Source organism: Trichoderma aggressivum, assembly GCF_033847375.1.
Source record: "Trichoderma aggressivum f. europaeum strain CBS 100526 chromosome Unknown scaffold_001, whole genome shotgun sequence".
Classification (NCBI taxonomy): Eukaryota; Fungi; Ascomycota; class Sordariomycetes; order Hypocreales; family Hypocreaceae; genus Trichoderma; species Trichoderma aggressivum.
Window position 1 is genome coordinate 2,116,292 of NW_026946367.1, and position 18,698 is coordinate 2,134,989.

General features: G+C 46.6%; 5 protein-coding genes across 5 annotated transcripts; 3 read left to right on the forward strand and 2 right to left on the reverse strand.

Annotated features, from left to right (window-relative positions):
• Positions 1 to 1,031: 1,031 nt before the first annotated feature.
• Triagg1_620 (uncharacterized protein) lies at positions 1,032 to 2,575 on the reverse strand (the record flags this gene model as incomplete). Its single annotated transcript, XM_062901206.1, has 6 exons — positions 1,032 to 1,259; positions 1,317 to 1,670; positions 1,728 to 2,050; positions 2,154 to 2,302; positions 2,415 to 2,446; positions 2,489 to 2,575. The coding sequence occupies 6 exons, from the start codon at positions 2,573 to 2,575 to the stop codon at positions 1,032 to 1,034; spliced, it is 1,173 nt and encodes a 390-aa protein (XP_062760970.1).
• A 587-nt stretch (positions 2,576 to 3,162) lies between these two features.
• Positions 3,163 to 4,011, forward strand: Triagg1_621 (uncharacterized protein; the record flags this gene model as incomplete). The annotated part of the gene is made up of 1 exon (XM_062901217.1): positions 3,163 to 4,011. The coding sequence occupies one exon, from the start codon at positions 3,163 to 3,165 to the stop codon at positions 4,009 to 4,011; it is 849 nt and encodes a 282-aa protein (XP_062760971.1).
• A 5,086-nt stretch (positions 4,012 to 9,097) lies between these two features.
• Triagg1_622 (uncharacterized protein) lies at positions 9,098 to 9,502 on the forward strand (the record flags this gene model as incomplete). The annotated part of the gene is made up of 1 exon (XM_062901228.1): positions 9,098 to 9,502. The coding sequence occupies one exon, from the start codon at positions 9,098 to 9,100 to the stop codon at positions 9,500 to 9,502; it is 405 nt and encodes a 134-aa protein (XP_062760972.1).
• Positions 9,503 to 11,735: 2,233 nt separating this feature from the next.
• Positions 11,736 to 14,794, reverse strand: Triagg1_624 (uncharacterized protein; the record flags this gene model as incomplete). Its single annotated transcript, XM_062901240.1, has 3 exons — positions 11,736 to 13,632; positions 13,714 to 14,473; positions 14,530 to 14,794. The coding sequence occupies 3 exons, from the start codon at positions 14,792 to 14,794 to the stop codon at positions 11,736 to 11,738; spliced, it is 2,922 nt and encodes a 973-aa protein (XP_062760974.1).
• Positions 14,795 to 15,093: 299 nt separating this feature from the next.
• Triagg1_625 (uncharacterized protein) lies at positions 15,094 to 18,019 on the forward strand (the record flags this gene model as incomplete). Its single annotated transcript, XM_062901251.1, has 3 exons — positions 15,094 to 15,402; positions 15,466 to 15,932; positions 15,988 to 18,019. The coding sequence occupies 3 exons, from the start codon at positions 15,094 to 15,096 to the stop codon at positions 18,017 to 18,019; spliced, it is 2,808 nt and encodes a 935-aa protein (XP_062760975.1).
• Between the last annotated feature and the right edge of the window lie 679 nt (positions 18,020 to 18,698).

Genomic DNA, 18,698 nt, shown 5'->3' on the forward strand with positions numbered 1-18,698 from the left:
CCCCCCCCCCCCCCCCCCCCCCCCCCCCCCCCCCCCCCCCCCCCCCCCCCCCCCCCAACACAAGCCCAGGCCCCCTCCCGTTTCCAGATCAGCAGATTGAAGCAAAATGTTGTACCAATATGCGGCATGCCGTCCTTGTCGAGTGTTTCGAGAAGGATTCGTCAAGGATTGGTAACACGTTGGCTATGCTTACCTAGTATTTATTTATTCTATTGCAAAAAAAAAAATTCTTCTTCATTGTTCCTTTTCGTCGCGAGAAACCGGGTTCCGTCCCGCTCGTGGGATTTCCATGCATGCAGGACATGTCGCGGCCTTGGTGGCTGCATATGCAAGAGACATGGATTTATTTCGAGCTCAGCTCAGCTCTCTCCCTTGATTTCTCTTGGAATCTTTGTTGCTGGCTCATGCCCGCCAAGGGGGTCCGCGTCTTGTACCAGGCTTGGATGTTTGTATCCGCGGCATCATGTGCTTTTTTGATTCTCTTGGTTTCTTTTCCGCCGGGCTGGCTGGGAGCTACCCTATATGGGAAGTTTTTATTTTTATTTTTATTTTTATGTGAAACTTGACTGAGTGACAGGATGATGGGGTGAATTCGGTATGGTTGCTAGATTGAAATAAGATCAGCGAATTAGCTTTGCTCTCTGCACTGTCGAGTATCAAAGGGATTCTTTAGACTGTTTCCAGTAGTCTTCTAGTAAACAACAACCGTAGAAGGTTAGCAAATCATAAGCAGGATTCCAAAAAAACAAATGTACTAAGGGTTCTAATATAGCATGAGCAAAGTTCCCGTAAATCATGAATAGTCCTTTAGTAAACCCCAAGTAAAGTATTGGTAAATCACAAGCAGATTCAAACACATCAAGGCAGATCCAAACCACCCTCCACTGTTGGGTTTCCCAAGGCGCAGAGCTAAGCTTTGTCGTGTGCCTCCTCCAGAATCTCTGATACCCTCCGAAACCGATACTCGGAAGCCAGATCCCGAGCCGTCTTCCCCTCAAAATCACGAGCCAAGGGGTCGATGCCCTTCCGGATCAAATACTTGCACCTCCAAAGTGCTCTACCGCCCCCAAGTTTCGGTCCGGGCGACGCCGTGCAGCAGCGTCCTCCCAAACTTGTCGCGGGACCATCCAGTCAACGCCGAGGTCGTCAAACTTGCCGAAAAGCTCCTCGAGAGGGTAAAACCCTTCATATGGATAGTTCGCATGCGACCACATGCGCCTTATGGATGAGTGGATCGCAGTCAATCCATTGTGATCGGGCTGGTTGATTAGGGATGGAAATCGATCAATCAGATAGCGCAGCGTCTAATGGTTCACGGGCGATTCCTGGAAACCCCATGAAGGAGCATCTAGCACCTGATGCAAGGCGTGTTTGCCTTGGTTATCCGTGACCAACGGATCCGCGCCCAGCTTCAGCAACGCCTGGATTGCCGTTCGAGGTAGAGCCTCCTCTAGAGATGTCTCTGAGTAGATGTTGGGTGGAAACGTGACGAGATGCTTGCCCATGCGGTCCAGTTTTGAATCCTCGCCGTCATGCCAGCGTTGTGGCTTGTCAAGCAAGGCATCTGCCCCCCTCGCGCTGCGACGGGCTGATAGGAAAGGCGTGCGGCCTTGAGGGTTACGGTGTTCGAGCTTTAAGTTGTTCATGAATTCAGGAGACTCAAGAAAAGCCTTGAAATACCCAGAGTCTTCCAAAATAGAATGAATGACGGTTCAGAGGCCAAAGACTTTCCGCGGTATATCTCTATCAATGTCCTCGTTGAGCATCTTTTCATCTCTTTGCACACGGTGATGGACCACTGCCATTAGATCTTGCGGCTGGCTAATCTCTTGTCCGGGAAACAAGAGGCGTACTTCCGATTCCGGATCTAGGGGCTCTTCCAATTGATCTGCAAAAATGGCATATGGATCTGCACCATGGCGTAGAAGTGATTGAACCATGCGATACGCCTTCTCGTTATCTTCCTCATAGCATGGCGCCTTGGCAGCGAGATCGAGGGGGTATTTGGTATCACGGTCGTTTGCATCAAGGATTCTTCGTGATTGATTGCCTAGAGGTGTGAAATAGTACTCGTTCATTTTATAAAGAAGATGCATTTAGGCCCATATGCTGTTGCTACTAGCCGGTCTGGTGGACAGAATATTACTACTTACCATCAAGCGAAGAAATTTCCTCCACGGTAGTTGGGAATGATTCAATGTCTTCTCCGGTTCTGACATCAACCAGTGGAACCAGAGGCTGAGTGGTGCCGAAAATGGACTGCATGAGCCGATTTTGTTCTTGACGATCTTCATTCATGGCCCTGGAATCAACACATATTAGCAGCAGTCGCTGGAGTACCGATGTCTGACTTGGTCGCAGACTACAAATAGGCAAATCCCTGAAATCATAGCAATAGGAAATGGTAGACAAACCTAGCTGTCATCTCAACCGCAAGCTGGCGCAGCTAATAACGGTACCGCAGTTGCATAAAACGATACCTTCGCACCTCTTGTCGATGTTGTTCAAACGCATCAAAGAGGGCGACAAGAAAGTCTAGCACCATCTGGACCTGGGAATTGGATGGTGAGCTCATCTTGAACTTGGGTGAAGGCGAGTGTTGAAGAGTATGTCTCAAAAGTAGAGTGTAAAAGGAACTTTAAGGAGGACGGAAAGTTGAAAAGAAGATGAAAGGGGAATTGAGGAACTTATAGCCAAGAGCAAGAAACTCAAATACCCATCCCTTGAAGAAAATGTTTGGGAATGTACGATGTTGAACAAACCTAGTTGCTTGAAGGCGCATGCTACTGGAAGATAATGCCCTTCTTATACTTTGATCCTCTCTTATACTTTGATCCTATCTATTCATCCGATAACATAACATCCTGGAGGGACAAAAGTGTGAGGAACGTCCAGAGTTAAAGTTCAGTTGCCCTTCCAACGCCATAGGTGATATTGAGTTTTTGATCTGTAGACAAAACAACCGTCGCCTTCCGCATCAAACGGAAATTTCTTTTCTTGTTTACCAAAACATCAACCAAAACAACAACATCTCGTTTACTGTTCCTTGAATACTTCTCGGGCCATCATCACTGTCCCTCCTTCCCAAGCCATACATCCCGCTCAGGTCTATTTACCTGGCTTATGTTTTCTTACTACTTTGTCCTTCTTTCTATCTGCATCATGACGCTTGTTATGAACTGGGGTTCTTTCCTCCCTAGCATGGCAGCTACCAATGCACTTTACGATGGGAAATCACAGCCGCTCCTCTATAATACTAGCACGCACAATCACTTTGAAGAGTCACCAACCATGAAAGCTTTGAGAATGAATACCTCCGAATCTGCCATTAGTTACAGGTTTCTCTCACTCGATGGGGCGGAAAACTCCGATCTGGATTTAGCGAGCTGTCTCATGATGAATGAGCCCATGGTCTCCTTTGGGTTCACCACCGGCAACGATTATAAATCCGCTAGTAATAGTAATAATATGCGAAAACCTATTTATCTAGACTTCTCCCAATTTGTATATGGGCCAGACGACGCGGAAGAAGAACCGGCTCTGTACGTCGATATAGAGTTTGATGAAGAGTCTCCTGGAGTACAGAATAATGACATCGGTCAAATTCTCAATATTAACAGCTTGGTGGGCTCTGTCCAACCTGATAACCTCACCTTGTCGTTCTTTGACTTTCCCCATGCCTTGCAAAATTTGGCCTTGGTGGAGAGTGGTCCAAGTCAGCTTGAGCAACAGAAGGGGAATGATCAATTTCGCGAGTTCCTGTCACTCTATCTTTCTGTGGTCTCTACTATTGGAGGTGTCATTGGTTATGTGGCAGCGATGGCCGATATGCCAGATGTTGTTGATGCGGCAGCCAACCTGGGCTTCATCGTGGGTGTGGGAAATACCGTGTTGGAAATCCGTTCCAGTCTTGAAGATCCAAGGAATTCACGACTGGGTTATTTTGCCCGCCTTTTGTGGAAGATTTGGTCAATGATAAGAGGCAGTAAAAACGCGACGGAGGATGAGTAAAGTGATTCAGCTAGGCTGAATGATAGTGTGGACATGATTGAAAGCGAGACAAGACGGCTGTCTGCTAGAAGGGCCAACGGTTTCCAGTGTCTATAGTCTAGCTGGATAGGCAGACATTGAGGATTCATCAGCAGCCGATATACTATTCTCATTAGTATCAGTTTCATTACATATAACCTGCCATTAAACTTGACTCTACAGTTCACAATTCACCTTGTAAAGGTCACTGCTGTATACGGCACACAGCGCAATGACTTAACGCCAACGTGTTATGGCTGCTGAACCGGGCTCTTGGTACTTGTGGATTTACTCCCCACTGAGTGGCTCTTCTCCATCCATAGATATTAACTACAAGGCACGCTAATACCATGTTGCAATCCCAATTTCGTAGGGCTCAAGCTTGGGCACAGGAGCCCTGGGCCTTCGGATTTGGGGACGTAAGACGGGGCCAAGAGAAGGACGATGCTACGTTTGTTTGATGAGCAGTTGCAAGCATCCTAGCTTTGAGGGTCACACGTGTGTAGTGAAAGAGAGTAACCATGGCCATGGTCACAGTCGCACCGAGGCGGGGACATTGTAAGTGACAGACAGTCCGGGGAAAGGGGCAATGTGTGGGGATTCGTGGCAGAGGCCGAGATGTCCGGGATAAGAATTTTTTCGGGTACGAAACTTGGTCCCCGGTACCGGCACTCGTCCAGAACTCACATGTACGCTCGGGTCCCAAGTGCTGCTTGTAGATTATCCACAGGCGGAGCCTACGGGCTGGGAGGATGTGGCGGGTTCTTGAAGCTACACTGGATGCTTCAGAGCTAATGGGCAAAGGGCCGACTATTTGCTAGTTTAACAAGTTTTGGAGTGAGACAGGAACTATTCCTCGTTTGTCTGGTGTAAGTTGAAGAACAGCTGACTGTAAGTGCACCCAACCAGTGATGTGTTCTACGATCCCAATCCGCGCTCCCAGTTGTTTCGGATAGAAGCTGGTTGCCTTGAGCTGCCCGGATGACAGTAGGCGTTGTTACCTACACGGAATCAGCTCTTTCTAATGACCGTAATAGAGTCTTATTCCCGAAAGCGACTCTGCTATCAACGCCTCGCTGCTTATTATATGACCGACACATAGTTGTAGTATCATTACAGACCACCACGTGTGCGGTCGGTGTAACAATGAGTCCTATCCTATTGCTGATGTCGTATTGAGTCGTTCATGCTCACGGCCTGGCTATTTCTGCTGCCGATCTCTCGCCAGGATCCCAATCGGATTCGGAAGCTCAAAACAAAGTCGGGCTCAACCGAGCTAGCCTTTGAAGAATCTCGCAGTGCCCATCACGAATCTTCGGTTCTCGCTGCGAAAGCAAAGCTGGCTGTGTTCACGGCCGCTCCGCCGCGGCTCTCCATACCTGACCAGGCAACTCATATCGATGCGGTATGACGCAGGATCGGAGAGGGCAAGGATAATACCACGTTTGTTGGCGGTCTTGGAAAGCGTCATCTTGCAGATGTCCTCGTGTCTAAGCCATGTCTCTGCATCTTGCGTCTGCATATGATACATGGGATATCCAGGTACAGGAGTCCCTTGCAGAGTATCCATGAGCGAGCAAGGCCTTTTTCCAGCCCCAGCATCTCACAGTCCGGGATCAATCCCTCCCCTGCTTACGCCTGCAGCAACAAGCATCACCAACGCGTATCCCTGTCCGCAAGGGTTTAGCAACAACCATTCCGTTTCCAGTTGTCTCGGTCTGCTAGCACAATAGATGCTTGCACTCCGTGCTATTGTAGTGCTTGTCTAAGACTGTCACCGCCATTATCATCATCGCGGCGCCGAAACCGACGCCCGCAGCGATAGGTCAAGTGGAGTTCCGGAAGCGCCATAACCGGGCCGTCCCTAATATATTTATGTGTCGTACGGACCAGAACTCCCGGTAAAGCGTATACTAGTGCCGTCTCTGTAGCACGGATCGTCAAAGTACCTGTACGATTACCTACGGGTGACAACACGGCTCGCTCTGTCAAGGGAAGGGAAATTCTCCGCTCGCTATTCTTCGGCCTTTGTGGTTTTTGCCAGGGGAATATTCTTTGGTGGATACCCGTAAGAACTACTGTCACCGCCTCATCAAGAGTTCAAGTACAGGTACATCTCCCTCGTGGGATAATATAACCTTGTTGTAGTAGTTACCGCCTATTCGGAACAGCTCCATGCTTGTGGAGGCAGATGAGATGGAATCCAGTTTATATTGTTCCACCGACGGGCCATTTCATGTCCACATGGTCAGAGATACGAGCACGTGGTAATCCTTTGCTCCACGGCTTACTCCGTATTGCCTGTTGATCCAGGATAGACATGAACCTCTTGTCCAGGGCTACTCTTGATGGAGTCGCGACTTTTATTGGCGGGATCGTTTTATCTCCTGCATACCTTTTTTGGACATTGCACTCCGTATGTATGTGTCAGCTATCTTATACCAGTAGTCGGTTATTTGCCAGAGTGAGCAAAAGAGATCTCGATTTATCTGGTCCTTTGAGTGCCTATATCATGTGATGTAGAAGAGAATCGAACCTAAAGATGTAAAACTTACTCGAGTATAACACCTCTACACTTGCTACCCTCCCAGTCTATATTCCGTCTTTGCAGAATTCGTGATATATGTGACCACCTATTACCGTAGAAGTACATAACATAACATAAACCACCTACTCTACCAAGAGGGGTTCAGATCTACCGTTTCTCTATGTCAAAAGGTTCTGACCTAGGTATACTGTTTACATTATGAGGCAACTGTACGGAGTAGATATTCGAGTCTTGACCCATTGATAGTGGTTCAAGGGCTGCATCTATGGGATTGTAATTGTCAACTCTTGCCCCGAATATTTGGGTTAATGAGATGAGACATGGTTAATGGCTAAATATAGAGTTTTTCTTTTAAATCTCATTCAGTTTGGTTTGACAATGGTTTTGCTTGCTAGAAACAAGCCTTAGGCTGAGAAAGGTCCCTGGCCAACAGGAATCTGAGAGATCAATCGAGTCTCGTTATGCTTATTGGCAACTGCTGCACTGTCTGCTTCCAATCGTAGTTAAGCATAATTGAGTCAATTAAGAAAGATAAACCTTATGTATGACACGTCGTGCTTTTACAGTGGTAGGACCCTTGATGCTTAACATTTGACACTGCAGCTTTACTGATATGCGCCACGTTCGCTTATAAGAGGCAGTCATGCACACAATAGGCAACTGGGATACTTGCATCAACTAGCCTGTGTGATTATGTGAAAATTCCCCCGAAAGGTTATGAACATTTTGACTATAAACAGCTACTTCTCGGATGTAAAATCACAGCGTCCCAAGAGTTATAATGCGGTTCCTGAACTGTGATAGCTTCTGCTATATTTTCAACCTAATTTATATGTTTTCCCTTTAAATGATGGTCACTCCTCCTCGCCAAAGCGTGTACATAAATGTGGATTCAGTTGTCTTACTGGTCGTTCCTAGCCGGCAGTATAAAAGCGTCAGCACAATCGCATGATATGAATAGCTACGTTGGCTTACGGTATTAATGCGCTATATTTGGCCTATCTAGCTACAAATTAAACGCAAACGGTGCTGCTAATAATCAAGGTTAACAGGGATCGGAGTGTAGGCGATTGGCGAGACCCAATTGAAAGAGATATTGCATGCAACGTCTTATGATGTTTTTTGGTCAGAGAAATGACCTATCACTCAACCACAACTCTGTAAAGGAGAAACAATGGCTTGAGGGCTTTTTCACTACCACTACCTAGACCCACGAGTAGACGAATTCGGGAAAGATTGCGAGATACAGGTCAGTAATTTTATAGTAGATTTGCAACAGCACATGTAAACAGCACTTATTATGAAGGGGCAATTAGCTATTCAGGATTTACAACAAAAGTAGAAGCCAAATGAAACAGTCATTTTTGTGTTCTAGATCTACATGACAATAGACAACCTCGCTGAGCTATATGGTATGCACAGATGGACCTGTTTGTTTGTTTGTTTGTTTTATTATTAACGTCCACTAAGTAACCTAGTTACATAAGTCCTCATCTGGGCACTAGGACGGTAGGAGCCGCCGAGTTCAGATCGGGCGTTCGCTACGTTTCAATGTGACAAAGGAAAAGGGGGAGTGTCAATCTGTTTTACGTGTCTGTGTCTGTAGGGGGGGGGCCGTATGGGCTTGTGTCCTCCACTAGTTTCTGGAAGTCCTTGTACCCTCCGTCTCCGAGGAGGTATTGGATGTGAGTGGTTCCAAAGCGCGCCTCCCTCTCCGGTACGTCGGGGAGGAAGGGGGCTACCATGCGGCACTTCACGAAGTGCCCTTGTGTCCTTGGCTCGCCGCACTTGCAGGTGACAGATGGACCTGGAAAGGATGGTTTATATTTTTACCTTTCTCTTCTTCAACTGCTTGTTCTTGAGGGTGGGATAGCACCGTAACACAAGCTCAAAAATGGTTTCTCGGTCTTTTATATCCACGAAATCAGATGATAACATTACGAACAGTTGTCAGTATCTCTGTGCTTATTAATCGGGTCGATGGTCTGAAAGTGGGAACAGAGCAGTCATTCAAGTTCAACTCTCTGAGCCCGCTCAGTCCGCTCAGTCCGCTTAGTCCGCTCAACAATGTATGATACGACAATTGACAGCTGTCAGATACCCATATGAGCCCCCACAGATTACTGGAGAGCGGTAGTGCTTTGTGCACAGTTCTAAGCCCGTAAAATCCGACGGTGTGAAGTGAACGGCTCCGCGCATGCATATAACTGATCACCTATTACTAAACGGGCTTCTAATCAACCAGATACGCGATTGAGTTACAGGATCTTGTGGGACCATGTACAAAATTCTTGTCAGTGATGAGCTGACTATATCAGCTTATTTGACTGTCATCGACATGCGAACACGGGCCTTCTTCGATGTATAAATGCTGACCTTGTCCTTTCCGTTCAAATCTCCTGTAGTTTCATCTCAACTTCCAGCTCTCAATCCTATCACAAGACTTACAGAAAACAGTCCAAGTATGCCAACATCATCCTGCTTATAGTTCACCATGCCAACGTTGACCTCAATTGCAGAATGCACTCGTTTCTAGCCCTCGGTCTCGGCCTCCTCGCCGTAGCCCCTGGCATTCTTGCCGCAGCTCCCCAATGCGGTGTTCGCGTTGTTTCCAGCCAGGGCCTGACAAACTGGAAACAAGGACGATGGGATGGCTTCTGGGCTGCCCGTGACTGGCTATGCAACAACACGCCCTGCGGCGATGGATCTTACACGACGGCAGATGGTTTGACCAGTGCTCAAACCAGAATTGCGCCCAACATTGGCTGCAGCCCACAAAGCTGCTGGAACAATTTCGAGGCCATTATTGATGGCTGCATGGACACAGCGCACGCACACAGCACGAATGGTGGGCAAGTCAGTGATTATAACGGAAACGCCTGGTACTGGATATCGACCAACACTGTGCTTGAGAATGGAAACTAGATCATATCTACCTTGAATTACTTTTGATTAGACAATAAAGTGCTCTACATTATCTCCATCGGTGTTACACTGTGGCGAGTTCTGGGTGCGTATTTTCTGCGATATTGTTGAAACCATGTGACACATTCATCAAGTAGTATTGGAGAAGGGAGGTTGTCTGGCGAGATATCACCTTCAAGATCCTTCTTCAAAATAGAAACATCTAAGTAAAAGAAAAGAATACAAGTGAGTGTTGTTTCATACGCATAGATGGGCAAGGCAAGAAAGGGGCCAAAAAAAGAAGTTTTGAAGGGCATTGAACCCAACCCGATTCGAACGGATAACCTTCAGGAGATTCCGAGCTGGAATCTGACGCGCTACCGTTGCGCCATGGGTCCTGTTGAATTTAGTTGAGAAAAATCAATCTATAAGCCTTTGGTGCTGAGATGGCGCCAATGGCTTACTTACCTAGGTAGTTCTAACCGATCTCGTCGGTACCAAATCGCTAACCTACCTCCAAGCGGTGGACAGTAAAACAGGGACTCAAAAATGAATAAGTACACATATACCTAAAATATGAGCACATATCACACTGATTGACGATCACTTCTATATGCGTATATTTTTGGTGTGTGTGTTCAAAATTTGAATTTTCCCTGTTTTACTGTCCACCGCTTGCCTACCTATACCTGGTGGTGTTGGGCATTTCATTGTTGCTCTCTCAGAGGAATTGAGAGCTTTGCTAAAATTTCGGTGTACCTAAATTGATCAATCATGTTTCTCATGTCTGGCTGAAGTTGCTCATGAAAACATGTATGCTCTGGGTAACACAGAAACTGCAAACACATACAGCAAGATGGACTCATAGAGTACTTGGATTCGGTTGAGCCAATTGGCAAAACCGTGTTGCAAATTCTCTCAGCTTGTTATACTCTTCTCTAATTGTCTTGAATAATTGAGTTATTCGGGCATTGGACTCTACTTTAGTTCCGTGCATCATCTTCTCGACTACCCAAGACACAGAGACCAGTGTCTACCTGTGTGTACTCTGTCGTGCATTCCTGCCTAAGGGCGCTGCAATCATCGTGAAGGTACTGGAAGGTTGGTTTCATTCAAAATGCAACGTAATTAAAGTCATGGTCAAGATAAAAACTCACGTATGACTGAACGTGAGCACATTCACATATTTTGGCGGTACAGCATCGTGTACAACAACATCCGGAATACCTGCGATCCGTACCCCAAATTCTCTGAGGGGCTTATGAGTACCAATTTCTCGGTCGGCATTCACAGCGGACCCATGGCGCAACGGTAGCGCGTCAGATTCCAGTTGATTTGGAATCTCCTGAAGGTTATCCGTTCGAATCGGGTTGGGTTCAATACCCTTCAATTTCTTTTTTTTTGGCACCTTTGTGCTAGTATTTTCTTCAGCGTTGCCCGATATTATAGTCTCAAGATCTCACTTGGGCACCTGGGAGTTAGCTGATATCGCCTAGTCGCACAATATCCGGCTCTGTCCACGACCAACATCATCTGTCCCGGCAAAGCACACACGTATAAATGGCATCATAGTCAGTATCTAATTGGATCGGATGCGCATATGTGCTAATTTCATGTATTGGATGCTGCCTTCCGTCATATCATTGGGGTTTTTCAAATGCAACATGACGGCTGAACCCACCTGGACATAGATATCTTCGCTACATTGTGCTGGCTGTCACATTCTTTCGTCCCAAATGTTGGGTTGCATCCAAACTAGCCTCATGATCCTGTTGCCCAATGGCTTTGTGGAATAAAATAGACTACGCATGTGGATTGCTACATATCCCACGATCAACGTCTAGCTGGATCCGCGCAAGTAAATCATTTGTTCCGTCGGTGATTTGGCGAAGTGCACAACATCTAGTCTCGTGCAGCAGCTGGCTGTTGATATCCGCCATACTAAATGATGGGTTTCGATCTATATCTTAGAGAGAATCAGTAGAAACCGAAATAATGCAGCTTGCCACATCCTTCCACAGTAACATGGAGGATTCGAGATGGCGGTTGTGATGCGTGGAACAAGATATTGTACAAATGATTCAAGTTAAGAAAAAGACAAAGGAGCCAAGGGTTGAAAAAAAATCAAGATAATTTTGTACCTCTTCACTTTAACCAAATCCTCTCCATCAAGTCCGTAGAAGCTGTTATATTGAACTAAAGGCTCTCGTCGGCTATGGAAGTGCTCAAATGCAAGGTTAATACAAGTTTGTCTCTACACCCATCTCTCATGTTTGTGGCCATCAAGTAGAAAAACTCTTGTCGCCGCTGCCGCCGCCGCTGCCGCAAAATTCCGCCAGCTCTCTTCCTTGTGGCCATCAGCATAGTCGCAAACGCTCTTGATGAAGATACACGGTACCTTTTCCCAGGCACCAAATCCCTCCATGTCAAAAGCAATAACCCTTTGTTGGTTAGATATTTTGTCTCGCTCTAGCCCGTTCGTCACGACAGTGCCACCCGATGCAATCGCCCCAAAGCGTACCATGGGCGACTGAAAATCTCGAATTTTCTTTTGCCGGGTGACAAGTTGCGACTTCTCACACCCAATCTCTTGGCACGAGGCTTTGCGAGCATCGTTGCAACAAGCATCATGATTGCCATTACACAGACGGCAATTGCTGGCCGCGGCGTGGTGCTTATGAAAGTAGTCTGCCTCGAACAGGTAATCGTTGGCATTTCCCGGATACTGGTATTTAGACTCGGCTCTATTCCGTCCTTTCCAACTGGCGATTTCTTTGCTCTGAAGGTTCAACAGAGATCGGCGCACTACTAGCTGCAGGAATATTCCTCTTGTTTCTGAAAATTCATGTAGAGTACGTGCGGCTTCGTTTGCTCTGCCTCTATGATTGGTACGCAGAGTGTTTGTGCCGATGAATTTGTTGGTGCTGTTAGGGTAGTGCTCAACAACCCGACTGCTGATGATAATATCCCCCAGCAATATTTCCATCTCTTCTTTACCAGAATGAAACTTGGGCACACCGCCGCAAATACCGACTAATAAAAAGAGATCTAAATGCAAGTACATCATCCGAAAATTCGCTATAGCAGCTGCGGCGGTGGTTTTCCTGGTATGAGGCAAGACAGCGAGCACGACGTTACGCTTCCCAACGCGGCCAGTGGTGTAAGTGTTCTCATCTCCCTTGTTTTGTCTGTAGTCTTTGTCCCAAATCTCGTCGAATATGAGACAGATTGCATCATACTCAATTAAAAGTGTGCATATAATGGCAATTTCGAAAACTCTGCGTGGGGATTGGGTGCTACCAGGAGGAACTGTTCGGTCAGGATCTGCCAATGCTCTGATAGTAGGTTCTTTCTGCTTCTCGTAATCTAACGAAGTTGTATTCGTGAGCTGCTGCACAAAGACAACCGCTTCTTCAATAGCCGTGATATCTTTGGCCTGCGAATATTCGTTGTCGAGCAGATCCTCAAGTTTATTTACCAGTTGTGGAAAATCCCGGTATTCTTGGATGGCCAGACTTATCAGCGTCTTATCGGAGAGCTGTTCTCTTAGATCTATTGGTTTGTGTTGATCGGCGATCTCCTGAAAATGACCATATAGATCTAACCGCTCTTCTGCATCATGTTCAGAACCACCACCGTCGTCTGTATTGTCTGCGATATCAGACTCCGTTGAATCTGATTTGAAGTCCAAAATTGTGCTTCGAGCATCTTCATTCGATATCGAGTTATCGCTATGGAGGTACTTCCCCGATTGAGAGTAACGCTCGTCGTCATCTGGCCAGGGCAATGACCGCAATGCAAGGTCACGAAGATGTAGCCCAACGTGCTCCTCAAAATTATCGGAAGTCCCAATGCAGAATGGACAATCATCAAACACAGAGTCTTTTGGACGTGAGCTGTTCTCTGCAACGAGGGATAGCTGGTCGTTTCTGAATTTTCCTGGGTGTTCAATCCTCATATGCTCAATAAATCCATTCTCGCTGTCGAATTCTAAAGGCTGTATATGTGATTTGACAATACAGTACCATCTCATCTGGTGGCGTGTGCTCATGTGGGCAAGCCATTCCTTCCGAGATGAATGAATTTCAATAGCATCATCGCATTTATCAACAACACAAACATATGGACATAGATCTTTGTTGACATGATCCCTAGTTGTGTGTCAGAGGGTTACAATTTCACCCACACAAGGTAGTTATAGTAAGAGATTGGATATTCATGTGGTTACTCACGCCCAGGCGTTTCGGTTCAAAGCAATCTTGCTCGGAAGAATAAGACAACAATAGTCGCAGACGAAATCCTCACCGAGATCGATCCCCTTGGGCGGAGGCGGTACGAGCAACATGCTTTGCTCATTCAGTGGAGCAGTGCTACCTCTGGATATGCCGGATGGCGCTGAGACACGTTGACGGATGTTTTTGTCGATAGTAGTTGCTGTCAATCGTGACGGCGCCGTTGCTTCTGGCTTCGACATAGGCGCTTTCTCATTTTTAAATGGAACGCTTGGCTCTAGAGGAATCGGCCCTAATTTGGTCGATGGGGTGACCAAATGAAGATTTTTGGTCTTGGGCTCGACTTGAGGCATCTTCCAACGCTGTTGTTGAGATCGCCTGTACATTATCCGCCTTCTCCTCACCAGCATTGATGCTGCTAGTCGTTGGACCATGGTGTCTTGCATGCCACTAAATTCTCTCTTGATAAGCTTTGTGTAATAGTCGGTTAGAGTGTCACTCATATCGTTGTCGTCGTCATCCTTGAGTATGAACTTGTCAGCCCTTTTGTGCTGGTTAGCAAAACTAGCTTTCCTGACAAGATTGGACAACCTATGGAGCCAATCGATGCTCTGATGGATTGATTGTAAAAGTTGTGTATTATTCCAATCTTGGAACATGGTGGCCGTTGTAGGTTTGCTGGGTTCAGAAATGCCCGGCTCTTCATCTTCATCTCCCTTGATCGGGGGTTTGGCCGGATCCCGTTGAGCAGCATCAAGTACTTTTTTTCTTCAGTATACATGCACGTGATATTTTCGCGGGAATAGACCAACATACGCTGTTGCAGCCTGCTCTCGGTGGTTATGAGCTGTCTTGTAAAGGAGTCCTTGATGTCGTTGAAATCTCGGAGTCGATAATCCAAAGAAGAGTGAAGGTCCGCAAATATGCCTATATTGGACGCCCAGAGCTTGAACCGGCCGAATTCGTCGAGCAAGCCATTTTGATCATCTGAGCTTCCAGTTCGAGCTAGAAGCAAGATGGCTTGGGAAAATAGATCAACGCAAGTAGCCGCACGTTCGCGGATGGTGAGATTTAGAGACATGGCAAATTCCCTGTACCTGAGAAGCAATTCTTTCATGACATCAATTCGAGTATTGACTGTAAATGAAAGAATACAGCAACTCTTTTATTCGTCTTGCATGGATTATGCTGAGAAATGCGGGGTTTTGATAACGACATCAACCATTCGCTGCCTCATTGTCCGAATTCCCCCGCTCATCTGCAGCCTCGTTACACTCAAATCCAGAACATATCATTGCTATCATTATTATATGTGTATTGATGGCTTAAGCATTACTTCTTTTTAACTCTCCTCTCCTCATTTTCTCGAGGTGTTAGAACATGGGTAGCGCTATCTCATCTCCAAACAATAACACGGATTCAGACGACTGCCTCAGACTCGTCCTGTACGCCTTACCCATCTTGAGGGAGCTCATCACATACTTGGAGAAAGATTTGAGCCCGCGCGATAGACGATATGGGTATATGGGTAATATATACACGGCCTCTACGGTACTAAATGGCCATCTTGGCGCCATCGAAGAAGCCCAAAAGACACTCTGGTTCGCAGGCCAGATCGCGAGCTTGGCCGACTTACTTGAAGAGGTCTTTGACAAGGTCGTCGATTTTACGCCACTCCAAAAGGAAATTGTATGAAACCATCAGATACTAATGGCTTATACGCCTTGATGCCGCTAACTGACCGATCTCAAGCAATCTCATGACTCACCATGCAGGCATCCTCGGCTTCAAGCTATGCAAAGGCTTGTCCCCAAGTCTGACAACTGGAAAGAAAGAGTAGCAAGTTTACATATTATCCCTATCAGAAACCAACTGATTGCGTGGGAATCTCTGCAAGACGCCTTGGAGAGGCTGTCGGATGAGCTTCAACGATTCGGAGAAGATGCACCTGGCATTGACAGACCTCAACTACCTCTTACTTCCCGGGGAGCATCGGATGAATTCGTTGCATTTGCCGATCGCGTCTTTTCCTCGATGCACATAACGTGTAACAGATGCGGAAGTGCACCTCAGCGTGAAGTGAGGCTGAGGATAGGAACCTACAGAAAGGGGAAACGACGTGAAGACCAAGAGGTGAGCTGCTTGAGTATGTTGCTCGCCCCCGATGCAGCTGAACACAACTGGAATGAAGTCTCTGTTCACAACATTCAACAACCGAGGTAGGAGCACATACTCAATTACCATTTGTGTGCCAATTTTAACCAGGCCAATTAGACGAAAAGCAAAGGTCGGATTTACTGGGCTAGAGGGGATACCAAAGTCCACAGAAATATGGCGAATTGACAATCCAAAGACCTATCAATGCATTTGCGCCCTCTTAGATACTCATTCAAAATCCAGATCCGAGTTCTGGAGACTGAACATAATCTTGGATCCTGCAGGTGACGGCATGCAGAGCCATAAGCCCGACGAGAGAAAACACAAGCGTGAAACGTTACAACAAGAAGTGAACCTCAACACTCTAATAGCATCTCAAGCCAAACGATGGACAGCAATGGCGAAATTTACGCTCAGTCTTACCCTCTGCTACTCCCTTTTCCATTTCTATGGTGGATCCTGGACGAAAGAGCGATGGAGCCGAAAGAATATTGTATTCTTCGGGGACGGTACACAATTCCCTCTGCGGCCTTTTCTATCATCTGATCCTCAAAGGTTGGGCGGTCCATTGTATGATCCGGATGGTTATCACAAGTATCCAGAATTCCTCGAACTCGGCGTGATTCTGCTGGAGATCCATCTTGGGCAGAAATTGGAATCATACCTGGGGTACGAGGAAGACATCACCAACTACGACGATCTCTGGTGCAAGGCCTTGGAGCTATTCAAGGAACTACGGCCTGATTTTATCTCGACAGTTTATCGGGATGCAATTCAAAAATGTCTGATGGCAAACTTTTCTATCAGTGACACGTGTGATGAGCAGATGCTGCGAGAATCTCTTTTCAACGATATCGTAAAGCCTCTCGAAGCAGAAGTCGGAACGATCTTTAAAGAGTTCTTGTCGATGGATGCCCTTGATGAAGAAGCAGAGAGGAAAATTAACCTTGGATCAAAGCTACACAATATGTACCGTCACCCTCATGCTGAAATCACCAAAACACTCTCTCCCCAACCAAGTTATGATGATCCTTCTTCCCTCCTCAACAAGCAACGCACATCACCCCAGCCTCAAAAGACCATTCTTACCATCTCTACGATTCATCCACGCCCAAATTCCCGCGACGATTTCGAAATCGCAATCGTCTGCGCGTTACCGCTCGAATACGACGCTGTCTGCATTCTCATTGACGAGTTCTGGGATGAGGAAGGCGATCAGTATGGAAAGGCTATGCGAGATCCAAACATATATACAACCGGGAGGATGGGAAACCATAATATTGTTCTAGTACTTCTACCTGACATGGGAAAAGTCGGTGCCGCCAGCGCAGCTGCAAGTCTTCGCTTGAGCTTTCCAGAAGTGAAGCTTCTCTTGCTAACCGGCATATGCGGTGGCGTGCCCAGCCCTGGAACTGCAAAAGAGCTTGTTCTTGGAGACGTCGTTCTGAGTACATCTGTCTTTCAGTACGATTTCGGGAGGCGTCACGGCGATAAGTTCGTGCCCAAAGACACCTCAACGGACAGTCTTGGAAGGCCTAGCAAAGACATTCGAAGTCTGCTCAAAATCTGCGACACAAACCGCGGGAAGAAACAACTTGAGAAGCAGTCAGCCTTCTACCTGGAACATATACAGAACAGCGCCTTCACAGAGCACTCTATAGAACAATATCTGTGTCCAGGCGCTGCAAACGACAAACTATTTGAGGCTACCTACGTCCACAAACACTGCATCGACCCGCAGTGCCTCTGCAAGAATCCTCACGAGACTTGTGAGAATTCTCGAAAATTATCTTGCCATGAATTACGATGCAACGAGAAATTCCTGGTTGAAAGGCGTCGGGTAAAGCACAAGCTTCACTTAGAACAACAAGGACGTAGCAAGGAGGCTCAAGCGCCTGCGATATTTCTCGGATCCATAGGATCAGGAGACACGGTAATGAGATCTAGTGAAGACCGCGATCGAATCGCCGAAGAATACGACCTTATCGCTTTTGAGATGGAAGGGGCGGGCGCTTGGGATGAGCTCCCTTGCATTGTTGTGAAGGGCATTTGTGACTATGCTGATAGCCACAAGAATAAGACGTGGCAGCATTTTGCTGCTGCTACGGCAGCGTCTGTTATGAAAGCGCTTCTTGAGAAATATACTTAGATAAATAGCACGTCTAATAGATATATGAAGCATATTTGTGTTTAGTAAAATGTCAAGTTATTAGATTTGAGACTCTCATCGGAACTATGTACGCGAGTGCGAACATGAGTAACGGCTGAATTCAATCTCCAAACATATTCCCCCTCTTTTCTATAGTAAGCAATATTGGCCTAAAATTGGTAGGAATTCATCCTCCAGGCGCCGAGTGGATCGCGTGGTGTGATAAGGGTCATCGACAGTATTTCATGACATATGAGGACTTTGAGCTGGCCTATATCACAATCTCATATCTAGGCAAACTGGCACAAGATAGTATAAAGTTGACTAGACTAGTCATATACCAGAGTATGCGCTATGGCTTTTGTTTTTGCTGCTGAAAATTGGAAGTAAGAATAGTTCCCGGAAGATATAAGAAAAAGCAGAGCCGAAGTACTGGTTCTTTTCGGTTCTCGTACCGGGCCGGGACTCCAAATCTGCGATGTTGTCAAATATGCATAAAATATAGTGATGCCATACCAACCACCTTGAGAGAGGGGGGGAGAGGGGCTGGGGCATCCTTCAGACCCTTTCTTTTGCGGCTGAAATTAACGGTACATGATTCGTTCCTTCAAAGGCATCCAGAACAATGTGAGGTGGTGGGGTGGACGCGGATGCGTACACGCGCACGGAAGAAACGAGG